Raw genomic sequence first — 26,574 nt, 5'->3', positions numbered from 1 at the left:
TTTGAGTGTCATGTGGTGAAGAATAGCTCTAAATTATGTACTTGTGCTTGAAAAGTTATTGTTTACAGCCATAAAATCATCTGAAACTAATCATTACATATGATTGCATCATAAACAAACCTTGAGATTTTGGCCTTTAATCTCCAGCGACTGTTTGAATTCTACATACTCTGTTTAACCGGCTACATTTTATGATTGAGATAAAAATAAACGCTTAGTTCAGCGCATATTAAGCATATTTCTCAAAACAGTGTTCTTTTATGACTTTTAAATTGTTATACTTTTATTTGGTTTATATTAAAGCCATCTGCATTGAACTCTCTTACATGAGCCAAAAACAAGGGATCATGATGTTTTATTTCCTTAGAAATAGTTCAGAAGACAGTTTTTATTGCAGCCACAGCTATTCCACATTTCCTCTGTCATTTTCCACCCCTGCCTCAGTACATAAGGTCCTGCTTTTACATTGTTCATTGCTGGATTCTTCCGTAACTCTTTTAAACTGCCCGTTATTCTGTCTGTGCTCCATGCCTTGTTGACCCTGTTCTACATCTGTAGGCTTTCTGTTTTACTAAATCTGCACCATACTCATTCCAAGTTCCTGTCTGCATATTGGTCCTACAGCCAACCAACAAAACCTAAAAGTTTTTGCTTTCTTTGTTGCAACTAAATGTATCAAATAATAATTCAACCTGGAAAGACTCACATAATGGAGAAACAAGAAGAAGACGGTTAAAGAGTTTATTAATGAAAGATTATTTCTTTGGCGCTCGGACCCCTTAGGAAGACATGAACGCTGAGGATGAAATGAGTTTGAATAAACATTTTATGATTATGATTAGGTACGTCTTCCCCCCTGGGATCCGATCCTGGTGGTGGCGTAGGCCTTGGTATGGAAGGAGTTGGGAGCCTATGGTGGAGAAGGGGTGGAGGAGGGTCAAAGCTCTGCAGAAGACCGGTGTCTTCCATGCAGATGCGCTTTAAAAGTGATGCCCTGGGAGATGATTGGCCGAGGAAGAGAGCGGACCTGCCATTGATTGGAGCAGCCAGTGAGGAGTGATTGGACGAGACGGGCTGGTGAGTCCTCCATGTTGAATTTTCGTTTAAACTCCATAACAAATTTCAACGTCACACAGAGAAAACCCAACTAAAAACAAAATGCAGTTTTAAATTGTAATTTCATTTATTAAGCGGAAAAGCTATGGTCAGATGGTCTCTTGAGGGATCTCCTCCCAGACCTGGACTAAAGCGGACCAGTACATAGCTTCATTGTCTTCATCTTGCAGGAACTGCTGACACACTCCAGCCACATGAGGTCTAGCATTGTCCTGCATTAGGTGGAACCCAGGGCCAACCGTACCAGCATATGGTCTCACAAGGGGTCTGAGGATCTCATCTTGGTACCTAATGGCAGTCAGGCTACCTCTGGCGAGCACATGGAGGGCCATGCGGCCCTCCAAAGAAATGCCACCCCACAACATTACTGACCCACTGCCAAACCGGTCATGCTGAAAGATGTTGCAGGCAGCAGATCGCTCTCCACGGTGTCTCCAGACTCTGTCACGTCTGTCACATGTGCTCAGTGTGAACCTGCTTTCATCTGTGAAGAGCACAGGGTGCCAGTGGTGAATTTGCCAACCCTGCTGTTCTCTGGCAAATGCCAAGCGTCCTGCACGGTGTTGGGCTGTGAGCACAACCCCCATTTGTGGACGTCGAGCCCTCATACCATCCTCATAGAGTCGGTTTCTAACCGTTTGTGCAGACACATGCACATTTGTGGCCTGCTGGAGGTCCTTCTGCAGGGCTCTGGCAGTGCTCCTCCTGTTCCTCCTTGCACAAAGGCGGAGGTAGCGGTCCTGCTGCTGGGTTGTTGACCTCCTACGGCCTCCTCCACGTCTCCTGGTGTACTGGCCTGTCTCCTGGTAGCGCCTCCAGGCTCTGGACACTACGCTGACAGACACAGCAAACCTTCTTGCCACAGCTCGCATTGATGTGCCATCCTGGATGAGCTGCACTACCTGAGCCACTTGTGTGGGTTGTAGAGTCCGTCTCATGCTACCACGAGTGTGAAAGCACCACCAACATTTAAAAGTGACCAAAACATCAGCCAGAAAGCATAGATACTGAGAAGTGGTCTGTGGTCCCCACCTGCAGAACCACTCCTTTATTGAGTGTGTCTTGCTAATCACCAGAGATTTCCCCCTGTTGTCTATTTCATTTACACAACATGTGAAACTGATTGTCAATCAGTGTTGCTTCCTAAGTGGACATTTTGATTTCACAGAAGTTTGATTTGCTTGGAGTTATATTGTGTTGTTTAAGTGTTCCCTTTATTTTTTTGAGCAGGTTATTTTATGATTGTGTATAGCACTTTGGTCCTGTGGGTGTTTAAAGTGCTTTATAAATAAAGTTGGTATGGAATGGTATGGTATGGTGTTGGGGCCATCCATTTTGATCACACATTTTGACACACGCAAAGTAATTTCGTTCTTTTCATATTAAACCGGATGGGTGCATTTAGAGGTCTGGGCAGGATGAGGCAGTTAAGGTGATGTAGGATCACCAGTAGTTAATTTCAGGTATTAACTTGTTGCATGCAATACTGATTGAATTATGTTATGCTGAGCTGTGTTTTGATTTGCTGTGCAAGCGCTGCTGAATTGTACATGGTTCATGTTTTGTCCGGCTGATCTCAAATCAGCCAGGAGTTAGAAGTTGGACATTTAAACGTTTTCATTCAAAGCAACTGCTGTCTGGGCCTCGTCCGACCACTCTTTGTTCCAGTTTTATTGCTGGAGATTTTCCACTGAGTTCCCGCCTCAGAGTTTATGGCCCTTTGTCAAGATTTGGGGCGATCAGCTGGTTGTGGCTAAAGGGGCGTGGCCCCACCGTTTTATCAGCTGATCGCTGCGATCGAGACATCAACAACATGAGGATTTCTCTTTCCATTTAACCCAAATTACACATTTTGTCCATAAAACTACTGGTTTGATCTTCATAGACACTAAATGCGCATATATATATATTTTTTTCTTTTATTATTATTGTTAGGTAGTCATTTTTATTCCCTTTGTGTAGAACGGTGCTTGTTAGTTAGGTGAAGGTTTTTGGACCAGAATAATGGTATATCAGGATTATTTGGCTTAAATAAATTTTCATATATATAATTAAGAGAAGCGTTTGTGTTTATTTCGTGCAAGAGTGATTTATCTGTCAAAACAAGGTCGAAGTTCCCCCACCTTCAGTGAAGTGGTTGAATAAACAGTGACAGTTGGTGGTTTTGGTTAATAATTTGTAATTATTAAAGAGCTTTGAGCCCATAATCACAACACCAGAGGACATCTCTGATTTCTATTCGTAAGTTTTTGGTTAAGAAATTAAATTATTTTTTCTAATTATGATTTTAAATTATAATTTTTGATGAATGATCAATAATCATAATCCTTACAATTGTATGGTATGGTATTAGACTGGAAAGAGTTGCAAAGCCATTTCTAAGGCTATAGGACTCCAGAGACTCCACAGTTGGAAGTCCAAAGTTACACCAAGGGCTCATTAAGGAGGTCACAAAAGAAGCCAGAACAACATCTAAAAAAAACTAAACACGCCTCACTTGCCTCAGTTAAGATCAAGTCAAAAAGAAAGATACTATTTAAATGATGGCATTCTTGGAGAGTTTCTTTTTTTTTTTTTACCGTGTCCTGTACAGCAGAGTAGCACTCTGAATTGTTGTCTGAGTGCCAAGAAAAAGCCCAACAGATTTACTTTCACAAGTGGAGCATTACAGCTAACGCTTTAAAGCTCTGCGTGATATTTATAAAAGAAACTTTATTAAAAACTGCTTTGGGATTTTTTCAATTGTTACGGACACGGAGACAGAAACGAATGGACAACTATGGGCATTCTCGGTGAGTTTCAAGATGAACCTACAACCGACCAAAAAGAGCAAAAAAAAGCTGGTCTCATGTTCCCCAAAAAAACATTTTTCACCCATCCCTACATGAGCTGTCACTAATCCGAGACTGGAACATGAGGAGAGAACCGTGACATTCTAGTCCTCAGCTTAATCTGGCGGATCTCACGGCCTTCCCAGGCCTGATGGGATTTACAACATAGTGGATTACCACCTACTATGAGGTCAAGTGCATGCAAGTCAGAAGCTGGTTTTCTGTCTGTAGCAGTAATTTTTGATAGGGACCATATTGGTAGTTGGCCAGGATGTCATTTGGAAGGTGGGTGCCAAAGCAGCAGATATAACATATGACTTATCTGTCAGCTGTCCTTGAACAAGTTCTCTTTTACTTATATCCATGTGCAGTCAGTGGAGAGTAGGTGACCTCTAGTTGACTCTGAGAATAAGGAGACCATTTTATATGTTCTGAAACTGATTTAAGGTTAGAGATCAGGAGATGAGGTAGGTTATAGACCCATTCCTTTAGGCATCTGAGTAACTGACAAAGTCTTGATAAAATTTAGACTTTAAATGAATTAATAGTTAGTGTTGTAGTGATCGCTCTCCTGTCTAAAAATACTTAATTATCTGCAGCTGTACAGTAGAAATAGTGATTTTTGTTAATCATATTTGCGTATTCATCTTTCTTTAGCCAGATTAATCATAAGTGAGTAAATTAATATTAATCAATTATGTCATTGTTTATAGGCTCTTGTTGGTTCTTTTTATAACCTCAGTTTGAATTGTCTATTTTAGTTTAGATTATAAATTCTATGCCTATAAAACTGTAAAGACATCTTCTATTTCTTCTTTAAATCTGTAAAACATATTGTTCCATGAAAGATCAGGATTTAGACTGAATCGGATGGTTTAATAATTAGTTTATGAACAATACTATTTAATATCAGTTCATGTGTGGTTAAACCGCTTGTGCTTGTGAGTGAGATTATATGAATTTCAGAGAGATATCCCACAGTCTCAGTAAAAATTTATTTTACTGTCACAAAAAAAGTATAAAAAAGATAAAATTAGCTAAACAAAATAACAAAAAACAAATCACAACACATTCTTTTACTTTGATAAATATTACTTTTGTATATCAGCTTGTGACTGTTAAAGGCAAACAGTTAAAAAATTTAAGACACGACAGAAAATTGTTTCCTTCCGTTTTGCACAAAAATCCAACAACTTAATGTTTTTTTCTGATTAAAGCTGCATATTAAATAAAGATATCAGCTAAAATTTCAATCTAAACTCTAAATACCATTTAGGAATGACAATACTAAAGCACGTTCTATGACTAAACACATCAATGACTACATAAGCAAAATTTGCAATAATTAGTTGTAAAAAAATTTTTACTAACTCTGAGACCCAAAAGAAAAGTTGTTTTTCTTTGCGTTAGAAACACGAACAACTGCAGCACAAATAACAGGAATGTAAAGATGGTGACATGTCATGTGAACTGAGTTATAACAAGGATGCTCATCTAAACGTTTGGAAATACAAACATGCTGCAAAAACATTTGCTCTTATTTAAACTCTTGGTTTTGTCTCCATATAAGTCAGATTAGATCAAATTCTGCCTGGAAGGGTTTGCATTTGTGAAAATGCTGTCGTTTTACCCAATAAGCATAAAAAGTGTTGAACTGTGAACTTAGAATGTGGTTACAAGAACATCCTTATGTTTTATTGTAATGAGGATTTGTGGAAAAGACAACATAGAAGTGATCAACACTTTAAAACACCAGGACTGATTATTTAAATGAAGATAGCTGCCTCCCAAATCTTACAAATGTTCATCTTTAAATACACACTATTAAAGATTTTTCAACATATTATGAATGTAAGTGCTGCTAAAATGTACATTCCTGACCTAGACACCCACCACAATTATTGCCCCCTCTGGTAAAAAATATGTGCTAATGTCTTAAAGTAAATTATTCTTATGTAGACTTGATGAACCCGTGAGGCCACTTTGCTGCAGTTCTCTAACAGTGACCTTTGGAGGCTTGTTTTAGCACCCTTACCATCCCCTTCCCTTAGGATTTTGATGAGAAGCTACTTTCTTGCAGTCATTTCCTGACTTAAAGATCATCATGTTTCTGACTCACTGAAGGGTATCTGTATCCGGCCATAATTATTCACCACCAAAAAACTAAAAAATACTATAACGCTTTAGACATACCCAGGGGATCCAACAATCATGACTGGTGTTGTATATTAAACCAAAGGAGGAAACAGCTGTAACAGGCTCAAACTAAAATAATTTGCTGTGAAAAAAGTTATAAATAGTAGAAAATCTACCCATTTGTATCAAGGCCATTATTGTTTTCAAGGTTTATTTTTTACTTTGTTATTTAACACAGGTCCATACTGTAGACATTTTAGCATGAAAGCTGTAGTCATTTGGTGAATGTCGAATAGAGAATTATAGTCAAATCCAATCTTTAAAAACAAAAAATACAATTGCTTTGTGCTAAGGGTTTTAAAAAGAATATTTTAAATATTTTGAAAAAAAAGCACCTTTTGAATTTTTCTCATGCATTTCTGCATAAGCATTCATGGAAAATGTTTAAAAAATTGTTTGCATTCATTGCTAATTTATTACGGTAACTAAAGCTATATTTAATTATGCATAGTTCACTGAACCTCATCTCCGGAAGCAGCAGATTTACTTTCATACTTTCAATTTTGTCCTGAGCAGCACTTACTCATTTATCACTTCTTTTCAGCTTGAGAGAACATAACCATAGATCCAGGGAAAACAAGTGAATACTGACATGTCAAACTAATACACTGCTGAAAAAACAAAGGAACACTTTTTAATCAGGGTATAATATCAGGTCTGTTAAACTTCTGGAATATTGATCTATACAGGTAAGCAGTAGAAGGGTTTGTTAATCAGTGTCAGCTGGTTTGGTGTTAATGAAATTAACAACAAGTGCACTAAAGGGGCAACAATGAGACAACCCCAAAAGCAAGAATGGTTTTGCAGGTGGAAGCAACAGGCATCCTCTCCTATTTTTTGACCGCTTTTCAGTAGTTTTGCATTTGACCAGGGTCAGTGTCAGTACATGGTAGCACAGGCAGTCCAACACCACCAGAATGGCACATCAATACGTACCATTGCCTGAAGGTTTGCTGTGTCTCCCAGCACAGTCTCAAGAGCATGGAGGATATTCCAGGAGATAGGTAGTTACTCTAGCACAACTTGACAGGGCCGTCAGAGGTCCTGAACACATCAGCAGGACCGGTATCGGCTCTTTTGTGCAGGAAGGAACAAGATGAGACCTGCCACAGCTGGCCACTGAGGTGAATGTCTCTGATCAAACCATCAGAAACAGACTGCATGAGGGTGGCCCTAGGGCCCAAGGTCTTCCAGTAGCCTTTGTGCTCACTGCCCGGCATAGTGGAGCTCAACAGCCATTTGCCAGAGAAATCCAGAATTGGCTGATTCAGCACTGGTTCCCTGGTTTTTTCACAGATGAGAGCAGGTTCACTCTGAGCTCACGTGGAGAAGCTGTGGTGAACGTTATGCTGCCTGCAACATTGTTAAGCACGATTGGTTTAATGGTGGGTCACTATTGGTCTGGGGAGGCATATGCACGGAGGGACGCACAGACCTGAACAGGATAAATGATGGTATCCTAACAGATATTAGGTATCGGAATTAAATCCTAAGACCCATTGTAGACCCTTTGCCGGGGCAATGAGTCCTGGGTTCCTCCTGGGGCTGATACTACCTGACCTCATGTGGCAAGAGTGTCCTGGAGGATGAGAGATTTTTATTCATTTATTTAGCCTTTATTTAAGCAGGAAACACCCATTGAGATGAAGAACTTCTTTTTCAATGGAGTTTTGGCCATGAGGCAGCAAAAGTTACTCGACAATTTCAATTAGACTACACGGTTAAAATACTGTAAAAATTCATACAAAATGTCACAATTTAAGGAAGTCATCTCTAGTGCTCTCAGTCTGAACTTGAAAGCATTCAATGAAATAAGTTCAGTTAATTTCAAGGCTTTTTGCAACATGTTCCATGTAGATGGAGCCGAGTAAACAAAAGCCCTTTTTTCCAGTTCTGTGCAGGGAAGTTGAACCACAACTGGTCCCCATAATAAATAAAAATGTTGCTGTGACATGACGCTTTTTCACTTCAAAAGAAAAACTAAATTTATTTTAAAAGAAAATTCTTGACAAGATTGTCAATATGGAGCTTGAAGGTGAGGGAATCATCAAGCAAGACGACAAGGTATTTGTACGTATAAACCACCTCTGTGGTATTTCCCTCAAGAGTGGACATAGTGGGATCGTTTGAGGCACCTTCTTGGTGTTTGCAAATAACATTAATTTAGTCTTGTCAGCATTGAGCACCACATTTACCTGCAGAAGTGTGCACATAAAACAGATTTTGCAGAGATTCAACAGCTTTATCAGGGGTTGATCCAAAACAGTAAATAATTGTGTCCTCAGCATAAAAATGCATATTAACATCTGGCACGTTTTGTCCTAATTCATTAATGTAGTATACAGGTCCTTCTCAAAATATTAGCATATTGTGATAAAGTTAATTATTTTCCATAATGTCATGATGAAAATTTAACATTCATATATTTTAGATTCATTGCACACTAACTGAAATATTTCAGGTCTTTTATTGTCTTAATACGGATGATTTTGGCATACAGCTCATGAAAACCCAAAATTCCTATCTCACAATATTAGCATATTTCATCCGACCAACAAAAGAAAAGTGTTTTTAATACAAAAAACGTCAACCTTCAAATAATCATGTACAGTTATGCACTCAATACTTGGTCGGGAATCCTTTGGCAGAAATGACTGCTTCAATGCGGCGTGGCATGGAGGCAATCAGCCTGTGGCACTGCTGAGGTCTTATGGAGGCCCAGGATGCTTCGATAGCGGCCTTTAGCTCATCCAGAGTGTTGGGTCTTGAGTGTCTCAACGTTCTCTTCACAATATCCCACAGATTCTCTATGGGGTTCAGGTCAGGAGAGTTGGCAGGCCAATTGAGCACTGTGATACCATGGTCAGTAAACCATTTACCAGTGGTTTTGGCACTGTGAGCAGGTGCCAGGTCGTGCTGAAAAATGAAATCTTCATCTCCATAAAGCTTTTCAGCAGATGGAAGCATGAAGTGCTCCAAAATCTCCTGATAGCTAACTGCATTGACCCTGCCCTTGATAAAACACAGTGGACCAACACCAGCAGCTGACACGGCACCCCGGACCATCACTGACTGTGGGTACTTGACACTGGACTTCTGGCATTTTGGCATTTCCTTCTCCCCAGTCTTCCTCCAGACTCTGGCACCTTGATTTCTGAATGACATGCAGAATTTGCTTCCATCCGAAAAAAGTACTTTGGACCACTGAGCAACAGTCCAGTGCTGCTTCTCTGTAGCCCAGGTCTGGGGAATGCGGCACCTGTAGCCCATTTCCTGCACACACCTGTGCACGGTGGCTCTGGATGTTTCTACTCCACACTCAGTCCACTGCTTCCGCAGGTCCCCCAAGGTCTGGAATCGGCCCTTCTCCACAATCTTCCTCAGGTTCCGGTCACCTCTTCTCGTTGTGCAGTGTTTTCTGCCACACTTTTTCCTTCCCACAGACTTCCCACTGAGGTGCCTTGATACAGCACTCTGGGAACAGCCTATTCGTACAGAAATTTCTTTCTGTGTCTTACCCTCTTGCTTGAGGGTGTCAATAGTGGCCTTCTGGACAGCAGTCAGGTCGGCAGTCTTACCCATGATTGGGGTTTTGAGTGATGAACCAGGCTGGGAGTTTTAAAGGCCTCAGGAATCTTTTGCAGGTGTTTAGAGTTAACTCGTTGATTCAGATGATTAGGTTCATAGCTCATTTAGAGACCCTTTTAATGATATGCTAATTTTGTGAGATAGGAATTTTGGGTTTTCATGAGCTGTATGCCAAAATCATCCATATTAAGACAATACAAGACCTGAAATATTTCAGTTAGTGTGCAATGAATCTAAAATATATGCATGTTACATTTTCATCATGACATTATGGAAAATAATGAACTTTATCACAATATGCTAATATTTTGAGAAGGACCTGTATAATGATCAGGAGGCAACCTAATATTGAACCATGTGGCACCCCCTTGTGGACACTCATAAATTCAGAACACAGACCATCACATTAAAGACACTGAATCCTGTCACTCAAATAATTTGTGAACCAGAAAACTACATGATCTAACAGACTCAAGCAAAGAAGCGTATGCTTTAAAACAGTGTGGTCCACAGTGTGACACACAATACTGCTTTTTATCAAGAGCAGCAAGTATATCATGAATTACTTGTGTAGCTGCAGTGATGGTGCCATCCTTTGTCCTGAAGCCTGATTGCAGTATCAAGTCTGTTCCAGGGGGTTTACTGTGATCTAACACTTTGAGAGGCCTATGCACTTTTTGCACAGTAAAACAAACTAAAAAGGGTCTCCAGAAAACATTGGAGGGCAAGGAGTCACAGGGACTACTCCTGAAGAGTCAAACAAAGACACAGATAATACTAAATGCAAAAAAGCAATTTAAGATCTCAGCTCTATCATAGACTGGAACCAAGTACTTTAGAACAAATTTTGGAAAAATCTGAAGACTTTTATTCACAGATAGAGACTTAATCACTTTCCCAAATGTCTGTGCATTATTGAGGTTCTCAGTTGTGACTGATGAGTAATATTCTGATTTAGTCTTTTTGATGAGAGAAGCACATTTATTTCTTAGTTGCCTGAAGATAGACTAATTAGTGGCAGAATCACATTTTCTTGCTTTGGCCCTTGACGATTTGCACTGATGGCTAGTTTCTGATAACTCTGGAGAAAACCAGGGATTTTATCCCATCCCTTCACTTTGAATTTCCTGATGGGAACATGTTTAATTAGAATTTTCCCAAAACTTTTCTTAAAGAATGTCCAAGCTAGTTTGACATTTGGCAGCAGACCTATTTGCCCCCAACACACCGAGAACAAATCCTGATGAAAAGTGTGTTAAATTATTTTTAAATCCATCTTGCTAATAATGCACATTTGGGGATATTACTATTCCTGGAAGTAGCAACAACACAATGATCACTCAGATCATTGCAGAAGACACTCAAGGATGAATTTATGAGAAAAATTTGTTGGAATTAAATTGATCAAAGTGGACTTATCAGCACTTTTAGGATTTGGCCTTGTAGGTAGGTTGACCAGCTACCTACAAAAAATTAATATAGTCACAAAGAATTAAACTCATGAGAAACCGCATTTAGCCAGTCCCAACTCAAATCTCCGGCCAATAAGAGTTCATCATAATTTAATTTGGACAAAAGTTGCTTTAAGGATGATAATGCATCCTTGCGGGCAGGAGGAGGACTATAGCACCCAATAACAATTATAGAGAGAGACTTAGCACCTTATAAGGAGCATACCCTGATGTTGTCAGACATGCATACAAGCAGCTGGGGGGCATCCAAACTACTGAGTACCATTTTCAGTTGCAGCAATGACATTTCAACTAAAAGTACTAGCCTGCCGCATCGTTTTTTCAGTTTAAATTTCTTGGTGACCTTAGATTAAGCTCTCTGTGGGTTGATCGTTTTAATTTTCATCAAATATTGTGGCATCCTTTCATTTCCAACACATTACACATGCCATATCAGTATGGTTATCCAGCATGATTTCATTTTCCAGTTGAGATCTGCTGTGTTTTTACAGTGTTCTTTTAATTTGTTTGAGCAGTGTATCCTTATAAACACCTGGTGCACAGTGCAAAAATACTCAGATAGAGGATCCTCAAATTTCCATCCAGACGAGGCTTAAAATCTCCTGTTCATTTGATGAAATTCTGATAGACAAAGCTCTAAAATTTAGGCATTTATTTTTGTCATACAGACAATGTTCTACTTGTTTCTGATAGTCCAGTTATTGTTTAAAAACATTTGTTTTTAGCAATTACAAAACATTTTTGAACCAGTCTGAGCAGTAAAAAAAAGTTTACCTAAAAAAATACAACAAAAAAACTAAACACCAGAAAATACTTGCAGTTTGCATCATAGCTTGATTTTAAAAGTGCCAACCCTGGCTCTGCGGTTTTCAATCAGCAGCATCATCCTGGTTGAGGGTTAATCTCTGCCTCGAGTGGAGAGGTTCAGGTATCTTGGTGTGACCTGGTGTCTTGTTCATGAGTGATGGATGGAGTGAGAGATGCTTAGGAGAACCAAGGCCTCAGCTGTAATGGATGGATGGATGGATGGACGGACGGACGGACGGACGGACTGATTCTCCTGCCAGTTTCATATCATAGTTTATCTGTCATGATTTGTTGGTTTTTAAGTTTTGTTTTGGATCTTGCTCATGATTGTTTGTAGTCTCTAGGTGCTGCTTTATTAGTTCTTTGCTTAGGTTTAGTTTCTTACTTATTCTTGTATTTTGTTCATTGAGTATTTTAGTTTATATTCTGTAACATCTGTAACATCCTTTGGTTACATTGTTTCCTTGCAGTTAGTTACCACTCCCTGCCACAGTCTGGCTATAATTACCTTCATTCAGTCCCCCTGCTCCATGTCTATCAGTCTCCTTGTTTTCACCTGTGCCATGTTCCAGTTATAGTTTCTGTTCTGTTTACTCCTTGCTGGAGTGTACTGTTTGCCAAGCCTGTTCAGATCTTCGACTGTTTGCCTTGCCACGTCTGTTGATAACTGTTTTGTTCATGCCATGCCAAGCCTGCTGATGTTCATGCCTGCATCTGCTACCACCTGCCTGTTGTAAGTTTCTTTTCCTTGTTGGTTATTTATTAAAACCTTTCTTTTACTCACCATGCTTCTCCCTGCCTGTCTGTCTGCACTTGGGGCCACTTCCAAAGCCAACATCACTGTCACCACTTGGTGTTTATTCACCACTGTTCCTGTTTTCTGTTTTCTAGTTTTTCAGAGCACTTCAAGGCACAACCACATCAACCTCTGTTTAATGTTTGGGATAAACTCATGTGAGCCGAGACTTGAACAATCTTTTGACCCGATTTGTTTTCTTCAAACACTAACTGAAACCAAACCAGAACTGCTGGCAGTGTCAGCTTGATTAGGTTTGCTTGGCGGTTGCTGGCCGGACCTTGGTGGGCTCAGAAATGGAGGTGTCGGTTTGAGCTTTGGCGGTTTCTGGACGGGTTTTGGGCTCTTTCTTTGGTGGTGGAAGGGTGGCTGGTTCCCAGAGGAAGAATTCATGCAGAAGTGTGTTGACAGCCTCAGGACACTCCAGCATCACCATGTGACTGCCGTCTTCCAAGACCTTCAGGAACGCCATTAGAAGAATCTGACAAAAACAATAAAAAAAGCAAGAGTTACAGTCAATGCTATTCATGAAACCTGATATCTTGGAATGTTTTGGCTCATTATTAGCCACATTTAAAAAATCACCTTTACATGTTTGAGGTATATTATTATTTTATGTTTTCACATAAAAGTGAAGTGAGATGAAACAATTTTATTGGCTCAGTTCATTTTGGTGCTTTTTTCATTCATGAAGCTAAATATGCAGTAGAAAATGCAACAGGCTTGACTGTCCTTTTAATAGTGTTTAGGTCCTTGCTAACTATTGAGAGATGTTCACAAATGACAAAAGAAAGCAAACTAAAACATCTAGATTGGGTGCAGCACTTTGCAGAACGACTTGATCTGTGCATGCAGCCACAACCTTCACGTAATTACTGAGATTTTATGTGCTAGACCAACAGAACCTTATTCTAGGGTAAAAGAAAACGTATGCATGGTTATCCCAAATATTTACAAAACAAAAACCTAAAAAGTGTGCTGTGCAGAAAATCCTGTTGCAGCAACTCGTGTGTTTGGGGCTATCTCTTGAACAAGCCTTGAACTTCAAGAGAACATTGCGAAACAACTCAAGCTCAGTCAGGCTGATTGGAGAACATCTATGAAATGCAAAAATTCTCAAAGGGATACATGATTTGACCTGTATTTAGCTCCATCAAACCCTTCATCAACTCTCTTCCAGTTTCCCTGTATCTGCTAAGAAAAAGCCTCCTCACACCATGAAGCTGCCACAGGGGTTTTGCATATAGGCCACTGTTTTAGTCTCATTTGACCAGAACACCTTCTTCCACATGTTCACTGCCTTTCTTGAGGTGACTGTGGCCTGCTAATTGGTTTTTTCAGTGTGATTAGGTGAAAGTGGGTCTAATGTAAAAGACTGAGTGGTCAGTTGATGTGATAGACCAGTTATACTGAGTGGTCATTATAACTGACCACTCAGTATAACTGGTCTATCACATCAAATTTCAGTACAAGTTTCAGTTGCAGTTTGTGGCCATAATGTGACAAAAGTTCAAGGTTTAAATAAGGCACTCTCCTAGAGGACAGAAGAGGAGGCAACATGAGTGGAGCAATGTTTTAAAGGCAGTTTCTGCAGCAACCAACAGTCAGTACAGATAGACAGTGAAGGTCACCAAACTCAGAGGATGCCCTTAGACACATTAGACTTTTCCAGACAACAGGGGCACATGAGACTTGGTAAAATGGGTGCATTTATACAGCTTGTACATATGTCCTAGCAGTTCAATGCTGGATGGTAAAGATTTTCTCATCCTGCACACCCACATGATAGGCAACTCTATGACATGACAGACTTACCTCATGCCAACCCATAATGAGACTTCTATCAAACTCCTGGTGCTTATGATGCTGCTTTATGAGCCTACAGGGCGACCTCTGTGTCAAGTTGCCATCACTGTTTTCACATGGGATGTGTTACAGAAACTGCATGCAACACATCTCTCCTCTCATGATGCAACTATCTGCACTCTTGTCTGCTTCTGTAGCACAAAGCATCTAAATTCTTCCAGGTGTTTAACTTGGAGCTCAATGTTTTTTCATAAATTGCATTTGTAATTTCAAGTTGCAGTGAAGCCTTGATCGGTCCTTACCTCAGCCATGCGCTGGTCCTCTTCTACAGGGACAAACTTGTCATGCATGCCGTGAACCAGCAGGACGGGCACCGTGAGCTCGCCGTGATAAACCTCGTCCCCCTCAGGCCAGTACTGACCGCTCATCATGGCACGCAACACAAATGACGACACATTGAAGGCATTGTACTCTTTCAGCAACTGCTTCTCCCTGACACCCTGCCGAGCAAAGCCAGCCCTGTTGAGGCATAAGCAGAGATTTATGAGTTACAAATACAGATGAACACAGATGTTTCTATACCTTGTATAACAAAACACATAGGTGTTTTTCCACTCATTCTCTGTTTAGTCTGGTATTCAATCAAACTAAACATTTCCTGATTTAGGATGAATGAATTATTTTAACTTGTGACAGACCACAGTAATCAGAAAATGTATTACTTTCTTCAAGTTCAGTGTACATATATTTCTTTAGTATTTGGTAGAATGGCCTTTTAAATAGTATGACCAGTGTCAAACGTTCTGAATCTCTTTCCACAACCTTCTCACAACAGTTTACTGTACTTTTGGCCCATTTGTCCTGACAGAACAAGGTCAGGTTACAGCAAATCACTCCCACAACATGATTCTACCACCTCTTTACTTCACACTTGGAATGATGTTCTTAGGTTTGTAAACTTCCCTTTTTTCAGATGTTCAGCATTAGTCCATCTTTTCACCTGAGTCCATATGGAAACTGCAATCTGTTTTTTACTGTTGATTTCGGAGTAATGGCTTCTTCCTCGCTGAATGGGATTGACAGTAGAGGATTGTTGTTAATGGTACTCTGTATTCAGCTTCAGATAACACCTTCACAAGATCTTATGCTTCTGTTTTAGGATTCATTCACACATTTTGCATCAAAAGTGCATCTTTCCTGAACAAAGTGTCACCCAAAACGCGTTGTCAGCCCACTGTCTATGATTTTATGTCAGTTGCACTTGAAGCTGGAAAATCCTGTAATGGAACGTGCCAACTAGTGTTGCCAAACAGAAGACAAGAGCAGTTCAGTAATCACTTGCAAGGTTAGCAGTTTGGATATCCCAGGAAACAGTAGTTCAAGAGTTTTATGGCCGAACAGAATACGTTTGCTAAGCTTTGCTAACCCTGAAGGTCAGTAAGTAAAGCTACCCACTGTAGAGAGAGTTTCAGATAAGTGACAGCTAAAAGACAAAACGTGACTGAGTTTATCACTGTATATGATCAAGCTATAACTGTGAAATATTTTGTTTTTTACCTTTGCAATTGAACCCTTGTTATGATTGCTGACCAGCATTTTGTTTTTTTTTCCCACAGGTATTCTTGTAATTTATCTTTGCTGATGAGCTCCAAGTGCTTGAGGTTGTAAGGCCTCCTTGCCATTGTTACGTGCTCCAAATGCCAGTTTTATAAATTAGTTTTTTTAATCATTTTGTCCTTTCTGAGCTGACTGGCTGGCCAGGAAATAAAAGCCCAAGGGAATGACCTAAGCCCTGCCTTCTCCTCCTTACAACCGCCTGTTTTTGGTTGAGTTAGTTGGAGTTGCCGTTACCGGTAGTCCGGTTTTGCGGTTTTTGGTTTGGTTAATCTATAAACCGTAACAGCCATCACTCTAATCTTTAGCTCCCTCCACAGATTCTCTATCAGATTCAGGTTTGGACACCAAAACTTTAATGTTACCTCCAGTCAGAAGAAATATGCTATGTTTTAAAAATGACAAGAAAACTTACCACAACACTATAATTTCACAGAATTGTGCTGCAAATAGTTGCATTCAGTCTGTCTTCTCAAACCCATGATCAGACGTTTGCTCAAACTAGACCAGATTTTATCTGAGGTTTACTCCTGTTGAAAGGGAAATTTCTTTTCCACTGTCACCATGTGTGTCCTCAGTCTTAACCAGGTAAATTGCATTGCATAGTGTGCAACTCTGTGCAGTGTAAAATGCAGGTATTGTGTTAAAACTGTGATGTAAATGATGCAAAAATAACTCAAAGTGGTACTGAGGACAAAAGTCCTGATCTGGACATCCCTAATCAGAGTAGAAAGGTGTCTTACTTTAGAAAGCTCCAGGCTAACAGTGGGGATAGGCAGTGAAGCACACAGGTGGGCAGGTTGAAGATGCTGCACAGGCTGGGCTCCAAAGCTGTAGGACCGCCACCATTGATCATCACCATCTTGTGAATCTGGTCTGGAAAATCATGAGCCAGATACGTACAGAAGGACACGCTGGAAAATGGGAGCAGAATGCAGGTTTTAATGCAAAGTGGGAGAGACATTAACATCTCGCGGTAACTTGCTTTAATAGAATGAAGTTGAATGTGAAATTTGTACTTTTGGAGGTTTATTTTACACAAAAATGCTGAACAAATCTGAGATGCAGACACATCAGTCCAACAGGGTATGTGTTTGTCAGATAAAATATGTCTGGCCAGGAATATTGAGGTTTAACAGGTGTTTTTGTATGGGTTTTTAATAAAGTGTATCCTGAAACTACATAAATTAACAGTCTTGTTCTCCTGTATTATATCTAAGCGTTCTAACATGAAGCGTACCCGTATGAATGTCCTATGAGAATGTTCCTCTTCTTTGCATATCTCTTGAAGATTAGTCTTATATCCTCAGCCAGGGCGTAGAAGGTGTACGCTGCAGCTATGTGTGGAGACGAGCTTGCTCCGTGGCCTGCCAGATCCAGGGCGATCACCTCGTACCCAAGTCGGGAAAAGAAGTCCAGCTGGCTCCCCCAGATATCCAGTGACCCCCCCACCCCGTGGATGAAGAACAGAGCCACGTCTGAATGTGTTCCTTTACAGCCTGCAATCCTCCTCTCACAGTCAATCACCACAGTGCGCTTTGGCTTCCTCCTCCGTTTCCGGGGTTGCTGGGTCTGCTCTGCCTGTCCTGCAGCAGGTGCCTCTCCTGCTGATCCAGTTTCTGATGCCCCATTGTTTCCAGCTGTGAGAGACCCTGACCGGGCCTCAGGGATGCTGACAGGAGGTGAAGAGTTACGACAGTCTGTCAGTTCAACCTCCATGGTACTGTTGGGTTCAGTATCTCCGTTCTGGCAAGTTTTCAACTCCGCGCTCGCCCTCTCACCCAAGTTCTCAATGAACAGGTGTCCGTTGCGGTAGACTGTGATCTTTCTTTTGCAGCTCACAATCCCACCCAGCGAGGGCTCCTCCACCACTGGTCTGTCAGGGATGATGTGTCGAACCCGCAGTACACGGCCTGGTTTCACCTCCACGAACTCGTACCCATCTGTAGGTTCAGAGGTTTCCACGGGAACCACAGTGTTGGCCGGTTTGGAGGTGAGGCAGCAGAGGAGGCCTTCAATAAAGCTGGTCAGCATGGCTGCCAGTCTGAATGGAAAACAGCCACAGAAAAACATTAATGTTACGAAACTAAAAAACTATCAACAGGCACCTGGATGGAAACAAACAGGTTTGAAGTTTACATACACTAAATATGGGAATAACTTTTATTAATCTGGGGATTTATGCATGCATTTCATATCGTTCTTTGTAGGATGATATGATAGAACAACATTAAACATCATAGGCTTTACCAGACCAAACATCAGGTGAACAAGTTTAAATCCCTATTTCACACATAGTCAAACTTACGGACAACAGACCGAAACATATAATACAAAGCAACTTGCAGGGAAGCCACCCCCGTCTCCATAAGGGGAGAGAGAGGGGTAGACATTTTGCAAAGGTCACTGGATCCAGGTGTAGTTGGGTTGAGACTTCAGAATCAGAATCAGAATCAGCTTTATTGCCAAGTTCGTACATACAAACAAGGAATTTGCCTCCGGTACACTGTTCTTTTGTTCTGTTTTTGCATTACAGAATATACAAATTTACAATTTACAATGTACAATATACAATGTACAATGCAATATTCTGCATTACAGAATATACAAATTTACAATGTGCAATATACACATATCTAATAAAAAAGGTGCATTTGCAACATCTGTATGCTGTTGTTTTGTACTCTATTGAATGTTCAACAGAGAAACAGCCTGGGGGAAGAAACTGTCTCTGTGGCGGCTGGTTTTAGTGAACAGTGCTCTGTAGCGGCGGCCTGAAGGTAAAACTCTAAACAGTTTATGTTCAGGGTGTGTGGGGTCTGCAGAGATTTTGGCAGCTCTTTTCTTGACCCTAGACCTGTAGAAGTCCGGGATGAAGGGAAGGTCAGCTCTGATTATTCTCTCTGCATTCCTGATTATTTGTTGCAGTCTGGACCTGTCCTGTTTTGTGGATGAGCCAAACCACACTGAGATGGATGAAGACAGGACAGACTGAATGATGGCAGTGTAGAAGATGACCAACAGCTCCTGTGGAAGGTTGAACTTCTTGAGTTGCCTCAGGAAGTACAGTCTCTGCTGGGCCTTCTTTCGAACAGTGTCTATGTGTGAAGACCATCTCAGGTCCTCAGAGATGGTGGTTCCTAAGAACCTGAAGTGGTCCACGGCCGATACAGTGTTGTTGAGAATGGTGAGGGGGGTGTATGGGGGTGGTGTTCTCCGAAAGTCCACCACTATTTCCACAGTCTTGAGTGGGTTCAGTTTAATGTTAACTTGTTATAACTCTTCCAAAACTCATTTTGATCTGTGTTTCGGATCATTTTCTTGTTAGACCATTGCAAGATTTCAAACATCTAGCTGTTGATCCAAAGTTAATTTAAAGAACTTGAAGCTAGTTTGTGCACCAGTACCACTGGCAGCAACAAGACCCTCATCATTATGCTACCACCAACATTCAGCTAGTATATTGCTCTTAAATTTGAAAGCCCAATCACAACTCCTCTAAACATGTTTTATGTCATTGTGGAGAAAATGCTTGATCTTTATCCATCGATCTAAAGCCTTTGCCAGAAAAAGACTGGCTTGTCTATATGCAGCGACAAATTTCAATGAAGGTTGAGGGTTTCGATGTTAGAATTATCTTTTTTTCTTAGTCAGCAACCATTCAGTCCATGCTAAAAACTTGCTTATAGTGAACAGTGACACAGGCGCCCCAGCACTTCCATTTCACAGCAGGCTTGAGAACCATGATGTTCCTGAACTGTTTCTGAAGATCCTTGTCATGATCCACAGGTGTCTGTGTTTTGGTTTTCTTTAGTGTTTGCTGGTTCATGGTTGATTTCTTTCCATTACACTAACCCCGGTTTGATGTTCAGTTCTCTTTGTGCCATTTCTTTAGGTCTGTTTTCATCATTAAATCGTTTTCCATTCCATTTATCTGCTTCTGGTCTGTCTGTATTTGGGTCCCACCAAACAAACACAATTCTAATAATTTTCTTTTGATCTGAGGGTGTCACTTTGGTTGATATTTAACACACTTAGGTGTAAAGTTTACATCAAAACTGGTATTGAAATGAATAAGGCAGTCCATCATACAGCATATAGCAACCTCAATCTATTTGCACAGTTATTGGAGACATCTAATTAAAATAATTCTTCTAATTCTGATGATTTAGATGAAACCATATTCATGTGTTGGAATGGCCCAGTCAAAGCCCAGACCGAAATCTATTTAAGAATCTATGGCAAGACTTGAAACTAGCTGTTCATCTCTCCATCCAATCTGACTGAGCTTGAGCTCTTTTTGCCCGTTTGCAATGACAAAGGGGCAGAAATAGGTGGTTAAAGCTGGCAGAGACACAGCCCAACAGCCTTGCGCCTGTAAATGAATGTATTGACTCAGAATGGCTGAATATAGATACACCCCAGAGTTTCCTTTAAAACAATGATTTAACAGGGAAACATGGTTTATTTTCCTCCCACTAGACACCTATGCAACACTTTGTGTTGGTCTAATTACATAAATCTTCAATAAAACACATTACAGTTGCTGTAATGAGACAAAATGTGCAAAAAGAAATATTACTTAATATATTGTTGTTATAATGTTACATGTAAACATATTTGTGTGTGTAATGGAAAAAGCTTTGTGCTTTTACACTCGGGCACCTGTTTACAACTGAAGCCCTTGTGATTTTCTGAGCATCGTTTCTTACGGCAGCATTTGGGGATATAAATAGCTGCAGACAGTTATAGCTCCCTGAGTTAAAGCTGTCCACTAGGTGATCCCTCTGAGGCAGTGCAGTTTGCTGAAGGGCCAGTCACACCCACAGGGAAAAACCCAGTACTTCTCTATGGTTTTAAAGGACTCTGGATCATTTGACTACTACCTTAACTTAATGTTTCAGTTTATACAAAGAATATTAACACAATCAAATGGTAAACTGAAACTGTTATGACTCTGGGGTGAGAATTGGTAATCCCACTAACAATTCAAGAAACAATCACACAGTCCAAATGAGTTTTAGCAGCTTGTTTTTAAATTTATTTACTAGTTTACTACTAGTTTGTTGATAAATACCCCAAGAATCATGCACCCAGTGCAGTTCAGGTCTTTTGTGAAACACATGTAGCCACAGCTTCAGTTTCAATTGTTCATCAGCCACAGAAACAGCACAGCAGCCAGGTATGGTCTCTCTGCTGGTGGCATTATCTTACCTTCCTGTTGCTCCCCTCCCTGTTGAAGGGGATTAAACTCTCTCTGAGTACAAACAACAAATCTGTCTATCTCGTCCTGACGAAAAACAGTCACACCTGCTGCTGCTGCTGCTGTTTCAGTTGCTGCATTTTTCTCTGATCTTGCACTACATTATCTGCTGCTGCTCCTTTTATTTGGAGATTAGAGACACAATGGGTTGCAGCCTCGTTGCTTTGCTGGCTGATTTCATCTGATCTCTGCCTATAGCTGCAGATTCACAGTCTGCACAGGGTTATTGAGCAGTGTGGTGAGAGCTGAACAGAGTAGGCCAAGTAGGTTGTATTACTATGAATAAAAGGAAAACAAGACACATTTTACTATGATTAAGAGGAAAACAAGAAACATTTATCAGACATGAACTATAAGGTGTTAAATTCTACTGTCTATGTGTGTCTTTAGGTTAGCAAACTGTGTCTTGGTGACTATTTGTTAATGAAAGATGAAACAGTGAAGTCCCACACTCCTTCACTGCAACTACTGGAAGTATCTGAACTGTTAACTCTTTAATGTTTAATTCATTTTCCATTTTTCCTAGCACAAACAATAAATGCACTAAACAAACACTATTTTAATGAGACAGACAAGGTGGTCTAATTTTTGTGGAAAAAGGATTATGCAAAACATTAAAAGAGTTTAGCAAGTTTGCCTTATCGAAAAAAAAAAAAATTCCTACAACCTTTAGGCTCTATTATTTTTTGGATTTCTTTTTTTTTTTTGGTCTATTTTCAGTAACAACAGGATATGGGTCAGTCCTCCTGAAAACAGTCGCTGGATGTTTCTTCAAAATGAAAGCAAAGAAGTGGTTAATTAAAGAAAAATACTTTGCTTTCCACATTTTCTATCTTAAGAACATTTTAATTTGTCTGTGAATTTCTTGCCATAAAAATGTTACAAAGTGTCTATTTGCAACAACCGCCTGCGCTGGCAGGCCACACTTGCCCCATTCTTCTTTAATTGCACCCTTGGGCCAAACAAAATCATAACGACAGCTGAAATGGCTGGAAAGTCATTCTTTAGAAACTCCTGACATAACTTTAAGATATTGCAAATAACAAACACACTTGTTTTCCATAATAAATCGATCATATCTAACTATAATATAAACTGAACTGTATTTTTCTTGGCTAGATCAAAGCTTAAAGATCATTTCAGGGTTTAACACCCTTATTATCTTGAGAATTAAGCTGTTGCATATAAACCTTTTCTTTCTGACCTTAAACAAATACATTTAATTTCTATTCGTATTTTTTGTTTGACACCTAAATTTAAACTCTCAAAATCAGATGTTATCATTTCCTAGTGGACACAGTTTCTCTTGAGAAACAGTGACTGGGTCACGCAAACTGGACCCAAAAGCCACACCATAGACAGGAAAAGGCTACCTTTGAGCTTTTTTATCAAAGTAAACAGGATTACACTGATTGGTTTGTTACATGTGAGCAGAACACTCCACATCTGACCTTTCACCTGCAAAAACTGCCTTCTCTAAAATCTCCAAATGCCCCCGTTTAGATTGGTCAAAACAACCTCTTATCCCATATAGGTGGCATCCTGTGTTAGTGTAATGTATGACTTTAAAGTCTTTTGTTCAAAGTGTGTTGTTAAACGGTCTGCAAATATATGCTAAATTCCTTCTAATATGAATGATCTTATTTTTATATATCTGCTAATAATCCAACCATCCATTCATTGTCTATCCCTGCTTCAACAGCTATACCTTGCAGGGCTGCAGGGGTCTGGTGACCATCGCCAGCTGTAATTTGGTGAGAGGCAGGGTACACCCTGGACAGGTCAATCAGAGGGCAACATAAAGACGCACAGATAATTTATGGACATGGGCGCCTAATTATGCTGTAAGAGGGCAGCAAATCTGGAAACAACCAAAAAACCTCCCAACCATTTTACCTGGTCACCACATCCTTCAGCCACCCACAACCCGAAAAAATGAAATCCAATCAAATAAGTGGAAAACTAAACTCTGTCTGATGTATTCATGCACCATGTATATAAATCACTCAATTTACAGCTCATAAAACCTGGTGTACAGTCACCTCACCGAGGTTGTAAATAAAACATAGATGTCACAAAAATTTATATTAATAAAATAGGAGCAGATAAGATTAAAACAAGAACAACCATTAAACAACAACGTTCTCCCAGGTTTGATCTGTAGCTTTGAGTTGTTGATGTTTTGGAACCCCAGAGAGGGGATTGGCTGATCTGGCCTTCCCCAGAAACTGCTAGTTCCTGAGGCAGCTGACTTCTGAGACGCTCAGTGGGTCAAGAGGAACCACAGAACCAGCAAAATGCCAAAAAACCCAGCCAAGTATGAACCAATTCTGATCAACATGAAAGATTTAGTTGCAATATGTAATTGTTTTACTTCATATTCTTCGCTACAATCAACTCATTTTTATGTCATGTGGGCCAGCTCAGCGAGATGAAGAAGTGAGGAACCACCCAGGATATCCATAGAACTGAATCAGTTCAGGCTAATGGACCTTTTCTGACAGAACCACAGCTTTGGTGCTTAGGTTTCCCTTACAGCTGAGCTGAGAAACTGCGGGAACCATATAAACCAAGTCCAAGTTGGTTCCAAGTGTATCACAACAGCCTGATTCCAGCACTATGGTTGCTACATGGCAGATTTGATCTCAGAAGCTGACGGACCCAAGAAGTGGTTCCAAAACTTCAAACTCCTCTTTTTTATTTCTGTCCCAAGCTCTCCGATTCAATTAAGCTTAAGTAATACAACTCTGAATTTTAGTGCATGAAATCCCTACATTAAACTCCCAAGAGTAAACCTTCAATAAAGGTAAAATATTTAATTAGCTTGAATAATAATTTTAATATTCAGTTTCTTTTTCATAAAACTTTCCCTTTTAGGCGTAGAATTCGCTGTAGAACAGAACACGTTTAGTACAATTTATAATCAATTAGTTCTTAATTAGATTAATTAGACCCTGATGGTTTTTCAATTTATTCATTGATTGAACAGTAGCAAGTATAGTTGCTAATTCTGTTAATTCTGAGAAATATAATTGCTTTCTTTCTTTCTTTAAATGTGTAATTTACTGGAAAGTGAAAAGACTTAATCCTTGAGACAGAATAGTTAAGATTGTTCATAGAGTGAGGCTAATTAATAGAGTTTAACTTGTCAGCTGCTTACAGTAGGCTACTGCAGATGTATTTTTGCTCGATTCTGAACCAGATCTTTTTTAAAGTGTATAATATCGTTTGATGCAATCAACACATTACCATCAGTTCAAATAATAATCTAACTTATGCACCCATAATAGAAATAGAAGAATAGAAAAAAAAGGACACATTTCACAGTTATTTTTTTTTACTTTGGTGATCCATCTACATTCTGATGCTGAGCATATAAATATTTAATAAACAATGCAGTGATCCTCATGTGTTTTACTGAGATTTGGATGTAAGATTATGACATAACATTACACGTTACACACAATAACAGCAGCGACTGCAACATGAGAGTGAAACAACTACAAACTCACTGTTGATGTAGACCTGATTTATAAATGCCTAATAGGGTTTTATTAAAGGTCACTTCAGCTAATACACCTGCTTGCTATATTAGGGAAAGTTGAAAATAAACAGTGCTATATTACCATTTACAGTAGTAGTTTGTGTGTACAGTAAACAAATTTAGATGTTAATTTAATTAATTAAATTCATCACCATACTGCAACACAGTTGATGTCATATTGATAATGTAAGTGAATATTTCACCCTGTTTGAATTGGTTTAAATTTTAATTTAATTAAAGTTCATAAATGCATCATTTATTTTGACACTTTAAAAAAACTAGAATAATAACGTCTAATGTACTATCAGCAAAACTTTGATAATACATAACAGTTAAACTGACGCAATTTTAGAATAAAAGGATGTTATAAACTGAGAAATAAATACATTTTAAATTCAGCTGCAGTGTTTTTTGCTGCTTATGTTATTTATTCATTTATATCATTTATTCACATGAAACAGTAAAACCCATGAACACAATGCTCACTTTTTCCGGAACCTTTTACCACTCTAAAGCTAAAAATAATGAAGAACAATAAAATAAGAAACAATAAAATAATCCGCTTGTCTGTCAGAGCTGCAGCTCTGTTTGGTGTGTATGCAGGAACCATTCTGTAGAGTTCAAACTAAATATTTAAACAATCTAAACTAAACATATTAATCTAAAAACAAGAATTACACCAAATGTGAAGCAGAAACTTACCTTTATCAGGGCTCTATCTCATAACCCCCCCCCCTATGATCAAACTGGTGCCGTTTTCTTATGAAGCATCGAAGGAGAGCTATAATCTGTTGTAGCCAATCCAATAATCTTATTTATCTGGATTTCGTTGGCCTGTGGGGAGCCACATGGCGGCCGGCCAGTAGGTGCCAGCTGACAACATGGTTTCTATGGGCTAGAAGTAGATTCAAATATCAGAGAGGAGCTCCAGTCCTTCAGTATCATACTGGGACATCAGTGGAGGCGGCTGGAAACGCTCCAGAGCTCCCCGTCTGTGTCTGGGGGGTTCAAATCCATCATCTTCTGGTCCTTGTGAAGAGCTGCCCCCTGCTGGTAAAATGGAGGAAAGACAGCAGTTCAATCTGTTCTTTAGAGGAAACTTGCTTTTTTGAGAAAATCTGTTAAAATATGGGCTGCACGAGATGGCGCAAGAGAATCCTGGGTTTGGGCGATTGCTTTCTACTTGCCCTTAGGTATGAGTGAGTGTGTGAGTGCATGGTTGTTTGTCCTTTGTGATACCCTGTGATTGTCATATGGTGCAACATGCAAACAGGGAGCCTTTATTAGATTAATTAGTCATGATGAGTCACGCTTCATGGTGAGTTGAAGACCAGAAACCCTGGCAGGTATACTCACATGGAGCAGGTAGTAAACAGGAGGATCCAGTGATGAGCAGCAAAAACCAGTGAGTATAAATACAGAGGCAGGGAGGAGAAATGTCCACTGAACTAAAAGGTCTAATCAGGTGGAATATGGACCAGCAAGTGGCAGGGAGAATGCAGAACAACTGATGGGGGGAGGCTAATTAACATAGATGAGCA

At 39.8% G+C, this 26,574-nt stretch overlaps 1 protein-coding gene across 1 annotated transcript; it reads right to left on the bottom strand.

The window, feature by feature from the left end:
* Positions 1 to 10,008: 10,008 nt before the first annotated feature.
* On the bottom strand, positions 10,009 to 25,872 carry abhd8b (abhydrolase domain containing 8b). The gene is made up of 5 exons (XM_047375484.1): positions 25,736 to 25,872; positions 17,467 to 18,270; positions 16,970 to 17,140; positions 14,915 to 15,131; positions 10,009 to 13,287 (listed from the first exon to the last, which is right to left on the bottom strand). Exons 2-5 carry the CDS (start codon positions 18,258 to 18,260, stop codon positions 13,057 to 13,059), a joined length of 1,413 nt encoding a protein of 470 aa, XP_047231440.1. The 5' UTR covers positions 18,261 to 18,270; positions 25,736 to 25,872; the 3' UTR covers positions 10,009 to 13,056.
* Positions 25,873 to 26,574: the final 702 nt, after the last annotated feature.

Source organism: Girardinichthys multiradiatus, chromosome 9, assembly GCF_021462225.1.
Source record: "Girardinichthys multiradiatus isolate DD_20200921_A chromosome 9, DD_fGirMul_XY1, whole genome shotgun sequence".
In the NCBI taxonomy this organism is placed as follows: domain Eukaryota; kingdom Metazoa; phylum Chordata; class Actinopteri; order Cyprinodontiformes; family Goodeidae; genus Girardinichthys; species Girardinichthys multiradiatus.
The sequence above is the reverse complement of the archived record's forward strand: the minus strand, read 5'-3'. Positions and strand labels throughout refer to the sequence as shown.

Bases quoted from the DNA above. Each gene is read 5' to 3' on its own strand.
- abhd8b (XM_047375484.1), bottom strand. From the start codon at position 18,260: ATGCTGACCAGCTTTATTGAAGGCCTCCTCTGCTGCCTCACCTCCAAA. The intron at 15,132-16,969 runs GTAAGACACCTT...ATGCCTCAACAG, and splicing joins TTAGCCTGGAGCTTTCTAAA to GGCTGGCTTTGCTCGGCAGG. The intron at 13,288-14,914 runs GTAAGGACCGAT...TGTTTTTGTCAG, and splicing joins AGGACCAGCGCATGGCTGAG to ATTCTTCTAATGGCGTTCCT.